Below are 7,983 nucleotides of genomic sequence, written 5' to 3'. Positions count from 1 at the left end.
CCTTCCTGGGGAAGTGTTAGATATGTGTAACTGTTTCAGATTAAGGCAAGTGTTATGATTTAGCTAGTTTATATAGCATGGGTGTCATATTTAGTTGTAATGGTGTGAATGCCGTTTCTGGGGAAGTGTTAGATATGTGTAACTGTTTCAGATTAAGGCAAGTGTTATGATTTAGCTAGTTTATATAGCATGGGTGTCATATTTAGTTGTAATGGTGTGAATGCCCTTCCTGGGGAAGTGTTAGATATGTGTAACTGTTTCAAGTGTTATGATTTAGCTAGTTTATATAGCATGAGTGTCATATTTAGTTGTAATGGTGTGAATGCCCTTCCTGGGGAAGTGTTAGATATGTGCAACTGTTTCAGATTAAGGCAAGTGTTATGATTTAGATAGTTTATATAGCATGGGTGTCATATTTAGATATTTTTAGAAGCAATATTTTATGGTAAGCTTGTTTACATAACTGTTTACGATTCATACATTGTGTGGTTCAGTTATGATTTAGTGATTGTTTAAAATAGTGAAATTATTACATCATGTTGCTAGAACTTTCCCAGTTTAATTGAATATTGTTACATCAGAATATCTAGTATTACGTGGAATGTTCTAGACTTCTGTCAGAATATAAATATGCATTGAACAATCATTATTTAGTTCTAGTTCTAGACTGTGTGATGCTGAGGTTAGCAATAAACAGTGTATAGTGGTGATTTTTAAAGTGAAATTATCACAGAAGAATAACTTGTCTTCTAAATTGTGTTCTACAGTAACTGAACCAGCCTGTGTGGACTTTGACAAAAAGAGAATTACTTAAAGCTTTGGATACAAATGTGGTAACCAACAGTGTAATGAATATTTGCATACATGTTTGATTTGTTTTTAATATATTATTTTTAAAACAAGTGGACTGTGTTACCATTTGCTTACAGTTGAAACTTATTGTCAACAAGTCACTGACAACTAACATAAAGAATCTGGTCTCCCAAAACCTGACCGTAGCGAGCCAGCCAGGATCAACAGTGGCAAAGAGGTCTATATATACATAGCTGTAGTGGCAGTGAAAATATTGTAGAGTTCACAATCACAGTATACAACCACTGACTTTGATAAGTGGATAGAGAGGGGACAAGCAACTTGGACCTACGAGAAATTGTTAAACAACAAGACCTAGAGAGGGAAGTGTGTCAATAGAAGAGAAAGAAGAAGAGACAGAGAAGAGAGGAAGAGAGAGAGAGAAAAAGAAAAGGAGAGAGAGGAGAGACTGGAAATAGAGAGAATTAGAACACAAATTGAGATCACCAAGATGGACTGGCATATCTACTAATACGTGAACAGTTAATGATCACATGCTCCACTGACATAGCATTGTCCTTAAAGGAGAGAGCACTAAAAGACATGGATGAGATGACCAAGCTGCCAGAACAGTATACGGAAGCTTATGGAGGGAGTATAATTGGCAAGTCCAAGAATAACCAGCCAAAGTCGAAACCAAGGGTGGCTGACCAGAATCCGGATGCCGTCAAAGGTGACAAGAAGGTAACAGACAAATGGGAAAATACACTATGCTTGTCATAAAATGGGGCACATTGCAAGTGAGTGCAAATCTGTCATCAACAAGCAGCAGTAGAAATCTCAACATAAAGCAGCTGGAGCTACCCACAAAGATGGTGCTGGCAAGAAACAAGAAAAGAGTGAATGTCACCATGGATGTTGTTGCCAGAAGAAACAGACAACTTTTTAGTTTCACCACAAGAAGGAAGTGCTGTCACCATCATTAACATGTTGGCTGCCATGTGCCCCACCAATGGGCCACAACTGACTTTAATCATGGACCACGTAACACACTGGTGGGTCACAGATGATTAATTTTCCAAGCCAAATTTCTCTTGTGGCATATCAGTTTGGGACACTGTGACTGCTCCTCGGCACCTTTCGAATGTTTAACTTTATTTATACTTAATTTATAATGTGGCACCCAATGTGTTAAACAGTGCATGATTGATGGTCAGCTCAAGTTAGAAAATGGGTCAACAGTGACAGTGGTGATCAGAGTATGCAACGACAAACATTGAGAGGTGCCAATGAACTACAACATACCAGGAGGTGAAGGCTATGTTGGGGACAATAAAGTGAAAGTCCTATGAGACACTGGGTGCAGCAGTGAGAACCAGTCTAGTATCTGATGACTAGATGATGGGCAAGGTACATCTATGTGTGCTGATTGATGAGACAGTGAGAAAGGTGGACATTCCATACTACATCGGAGACCTTGAAGCCATGTGCATGAAGGCATCCATCTATGATTTGGTGATTGGCAATATACCAGGTAGTAGAAGTTTGGAGGAACCAGAAAGAAAGGAGAATGATAAGGCATTTGCAGTCACAAATACAGCTCAAGGAATGAAAAGCAAGTAAGTCATCGAGCCCTTGCAAGTCTCGAAGGATGACATCCTGAATGTAGGTCTACAGAAGCACAGAAGAAAAACCATTTACTGCAGAAACTCTGGGACAGTACTTGGGGGAAGTCAAGCAGAAGACCAAGGAGGAAGGAACCTATGGAATAGACTTACTGTATTTTTAAATTAAACACTAAAATCTTTATTCGGGCTCTTAGAGTTCTTCTGAGAAGAGAAGTGTATGATATTACTTAAACCATACTGTGTCTATAATATCTTAAATACTATTATACACTCTTCTTCTCAGCAAAACCCTAAGGGACCAAATAATGGATTTAGTGTTTAATGATACAATAAACCTAAATACTATGGTCTTATGCAAAAATAATTTATCAAATTCTTGCTTTGCCAGGAAAGGAATTCACACCAAAACAACTGTTATTCTAATAAATGGCTTAGAGAAATAGTATTCCAACTACTGCTACATTTATTGTATTCCAGTTAACCCGACGAGCCATGGTATTGAGCAAAATTAATTTCTGGCCATGGATATAGTGTAATTAAAATACCATTATACACAAATTTTTCTCCTCAGAATAACCCTAAGGGACTAAATAAAGAATTTAGTGTTTAATGATACAATAAGCCTAATTCTATGGTAAATATAACTAATTTTGTGCTTCTTCAATGGTCAAACAATTAGTACTATTTTTCTGCAGTTTTTGTTCTGTAGACGATTTATATGACATTGTTAATAACTAAATGATCAAAGGAAATACTCTGTTATGTAAAACTTAACTTTTTATTGTCAGATATACATGGTTACAATGTTTCACCAGATGAACTGGGCATCATCAAGTACAATAACTACAAGGAGTGAACTCATCACCTAGATAATACAAAAAAACTAGCAGATCGATACATTGGTATTTGATTCCTGGAGCTTAACAAGACTACAGAACATAAAAGATATGTTGCAAATGGTCAAACAATTAGTACTATTTTTCTATACATGGTGTTTGCAGTTTTGCAACCTTTCACAATTTTTGATATAATTTCTAGCTTCATATATTTAGTTGGCTAATTTGCAGATGATATTATGATCAAGATTCTTTACGTATAGAAACATTAGTTGTTTGACCATTTGCAACTTATTTTTTATGTTCTGCAGTCTTGTGAAGTTCGCTTAATCAATGACCAATGTATCGATCTGCTTGTATTATTAGTTCAATCCTTGTAGTTATACGTAATGATACCAGGTTAACCTGGTGAAATGTTGTAATCATAGAAATTATACTCCGATATCTGATAATAAACAAGTCTTAATGACTGTTGTAATTCAGACTACCTATGTGTGTTGTACCTAAATATCAAGACAAATGAACTTTGTCTTGTGAATTGCTTGTGTCAGTGACTGTTCAATAGTCTTGTCTGTCACTAAAACAACTCAAGCTTTCTTTTGATATCAAATTGTCAGTGACTGTAATTTCTAGTACTCTGTGTTAGAATTAAAAGTTCATATATTAATTGAATTTAGTGTTGTTTGGGTCACACTTTAACAGTGCAAACTAGCAGAAATTGTTAAACCAACCCCATCTTCGTGTTCTGTAACAGCCAACTTCATCAGACTGATCAGAACAATCGGACACGTGGTTGCACCGTCTCTCAGCTTCAATACATGTCCCATCACCACATCTAAACTGGTCAGGTCCACAACTAAAGACATTAACTGAAAAAAACTGGAGGTTAAAGAAAGAAAACATGCACCATTCCTCACAAGTACAATGAAAGATCATTCTGGAAACTTAATGTTATAAAAAATTAAACCCAGCAACCAATACTTTTTTCAGATTTCAAGCATTTTTATATGATGCAAATCTTCAAAATTAATTTTTTGTCATATGGTTAAAAATGTAACAAAAATCATGCTTTGGTTATGTTATGAAAAGCATTCAAAAGCAATGTCAATTAATAAACAAAGCACAAAATAAATAATATGACATAGAAAATAACAAAACTGTTAGTTACTTTTAAGCCTCACATTTAACACAAATCAAGAACTAGAACTTGTTATCTGTTACAAAGCATCATGCACTGATTAATATGTTAAATAATGACACAGAATCAGTATCTACCCTCAGAGTACATGAAGAAAAGTTAGTTAAAAACAAAATTAAAGTTAGGTACCACAGTTATATTCATCAGAATAGTCAGGACAGTCTGAATGTCGATCACATCGTCTACGTTGATCTATGCATGTCCCATCTTGACACTGGAACTCAAAATATTCACAGGAAGCTAATATAACACCAAATGGATAATACTGTTAATTAAAATTTATTTAGACGAATAATTATTAAAAGGTATAGAGTATATTAAGAAAAAAAAATAATTCAAAGAAAGTCTGAAACAATATTGTATTTTATAGACCTGAATATTACTAGCAATAAGTGTTGCTAACTTATGATTATTAAAATTCATATATTTATATAGTTATGTTTGAAGCATTGTTATTAATAGTCTGAAACAATACTGTATTTTGTAAATCTGGATATTACTAGCAAACTGTAATGCTAGCATATAATTAGTAAATTCATGTATATTATGATATTTGTGTTTGAAGTATTGTTATCAACATTTATAGTCTGAAACAATACTATATTTTATATAGCTTGATATCACTAGCAAAAACTGTTGTTAACTTATAATTAAAAAAATTCATGTACTTTATTATAGTTATGCTTGAGGCATTCTTATTAATGCAGAGCTGTAATTACTGATGAGAGTTATAGTCAGTCTCTGTCATCTTGTTAAAACAAGCCACATTAGGATATCTGCTGTGTTCACCTCAGGGAATCAAACCCCAGATTTTAGCATTATCAAGTACTTTATAATTCAATGTTTTATATTATCTACGTTTTTGTTCCTTAATTTCAAAAGAAACCTCTAAAACAATAATTAAAAATTTTGTTGTCATGTGACATGCTTGCAGTTAAGAATATTTTTCTTCTATTTCGATTCTGCTCCATCTAACATACGTGTACAACATCTAGACATCTAAGCACAGGTAAAAGACTTGTTGTACCTGATAATGCCAGTTTAAGCTGGGGAAACATTGTAACCAAAGATATCATACTCTGATACTTGACAAAAAAAAACCTTTAAATTTCAAAAAAATTCTGTGTTGATGTTCCCACTCTTGGATATTATTAATGAAAAACTAATTACACTATGTAACTACTTAACAACCCTTTATGATGTTAAGGTTCAATTTTCAACTGCTAATAGTGCAGTATCATTTCACAGCCTAGTTTCTTGGACTACACGTAAATACAAGAAAAACTTGACTGCAAATAAGTCTAACCCTACTGATGAGTTCTAGTAGTGAACAGAAAAAGAAAAAAACTTTCCTGAGCAGTGACTTGTGGGAATTAAATAGCAAATCTGAAATGTTATAAACAAATATCATTGATTTAAATGTCCAACATGATTTTTATCACTTTTGCTAAGCCTAATGAACCTATAAATATTAATATAACATTAAAAAACAACAGGAGACCTTATAGTCCATCTACTAAGCTGTCCTGTCTATTAAGTATTAAACATTTGAGGTGAGCCCTTAATATTTAAAAATTTATGAAGCCTTCCCTTAAATTAACTGCACCTACCACATCTGAAGGCAACCATTCCATGGGTCAACCACCTTGTTAGAAAAATAAAGCTGTGTTAGATGATGACGACTCCTACCTTGCCAAAATTTATTTGTCCCCTAGTCTTATCATTAAATATGAAAAAAGGTGATGAATCAACACAATCAATTCCCTTAACAATCTTAAACACCTCAATCATATCGTCTCTAACAACTTCAAAGATCTTAACCTGTCCTCGTATGACAACCTTTCCATCCCATGTTTCATCTTAGTAGCCCTCCTGTGAACCAACAATTCAATATTCTTACTACAATAAGAGACTAAAGACTGAACACAGTACTCAAAATGTGGCCTAAAAAATGGCATACATTGACATTATGATCCCTTTAGACTTATATTCAATATTTCTGTAGATACAAAATAACATTCTATTTGCCCTGCTACTAGCAACAACACATTGCTTGAATGGTTTAAGAGACCAACCATAACACCAAGATCTTTTTTCTCCCATAACACTGTTCAGGTTATTCCCATCAAAATTATACTCGTACTTCAAATTGTGATATTTCACATGCATTACCTTGCATTTTTTTAAAATTAAAAGCTATCTGTCATTTATTTAACAAATAGTTCAAGTTCTTTTTTAAACCAGTACAATTGTCATCACAGCCAGCAATGCCCAAAACATTTATTTAAATTTTTTTCCACATTTGTTCAGTATCTTCAATTAATACAGTTGCCCAATTAACAACAGAAAATTTTTGTCTATCCTCATCAAAATTTGCTTTTTTGAAATTTGGAACCAAAATTTCATTATTCCTTATCTAACTATGCAGCAAAAGATCATATATATATATATATAATTGGGAGTTAATAATTTTCACCAAGGTATTCCCTAATCTCCACCCTATAAACTATTTCTTTATTAGAAGTTAACAATTAATCTAAAATCGTCTTGTTCCTAGTAAGCTCCCTAACCGATTGTTGAAAACAACCATCTGAACAGTTTTTACAAATTTGTCTCCCTCATGATCCGACTCTAACATTTCCCAATCTATATGCCTGAAATAAAAATTATCCATAATTATAACCTTACTAACAACTGAAAGCTTTATATCATTGTTAAATGTCTCACTAATTTCATCAGTTTCATCTCGTAGTCTGTTATGATTTCCCAGTAAAAGCCTTCTCCCCTTATAACTACTAACAGAAACCCAAATAGATTCAACATTATTGCTGTTAGCTTTGATATTTTCAACATGAACAGGTTGTAAGTGACATATATAAAGCCACTGAGGCCCTTTTTTAGTACTGTATTAAATAACCTGTAACCCTGTATTTCAAAGAAATTCTTGTCATTAAACTGTCTACATTTAACTAGGTTTCAGTTATTCTCATTACATCAAAATCATCTGTTCTGACCAGTGCCTTAAAGTAATCCATTTAATTTTTTATATTTGTAGCAGTACAATTATCAGTTTATCCTATCATTAAGATTACCTTTGTACTTTGTTCCCAAACTATACCCTTTGTTTAGGATGGTCATTTAAACAATGACACTTTTAACTCTCTCAACATGGGGTCGGTTGATTGGACCAACCACATGACTTCTTTGTACTCGTTTAAAGTCTTTATAGATTTAATACTTCTAACTTTCAATATAGTGTGTATACTTCACAAAATTTGGCAGTCTTTCAGTTAACATTAAGTCTTTCACATACAAAAAATCATATTTTTTAGTGAAATGTTTTTAATAAACTAAAATAAAGATTTGTACATGAATACATTGAGTATTTGTTTTGAATTGTCCATGTGCAAAGTAATTTTCATGTTAAGATTAAAAATACTTTTCTTCACATCAAAAATCTCAAATTTCCTTTGTGTAATCCCTAAAACCTCAAATTATAACATGAAACTACTGTTGCGTCAACGAGTCA

At 33.2% G+C, this 7,983-nt stretch overlaps 1 protein-coding gene across 1 annotated transcript in view; it reads right to left on the bottom strand.

Moving 5' to 3' along the window:
* LOC106468138 (basement membrane-specific heparan sulfate proteoglycan core protein-like) overlaps positions 1-7,983 on the bottom strand; it is a 151,119-nt gene that overhangs the window by 53,132 nt on the left and 90,004 nt on the right. Inside the window, exons 38-39 of the mRNA XM_022396444.1 lie at positions 4,584-4,694; positions 3,988-4,125 (exon numbers count right to left, since the gene is read on the bottom strand). Coding sequence (XP_022252152.1) covers positions 3,988-4,125; positions 4,584-4,694 — 249 coding nt within the window. The remainder of the gene's footprint in view (positions 1-3,987; positions 4,126-4,583; positions 4,695-7,983) is intronic.

Source organism: Limulus polyphemus, unplaced genomic scaffold (assembly GCF_000517525.1).
Source record: "Limulus polyphemus unplaced genomic scaffold, Limulus_polyphemus-2.1.2 Scaffold2886, whole genome shotgun sequence".
Taxonomy (NCBI): Eukaryota; Metazoa; Arthropoda; class Merostomata; order Xiphosura; family Limulidae; genus Limulus; species Limulus polyphemus.
This window is presented reverse-complemented; position numbering and strand designations above follow the sequence as displayed.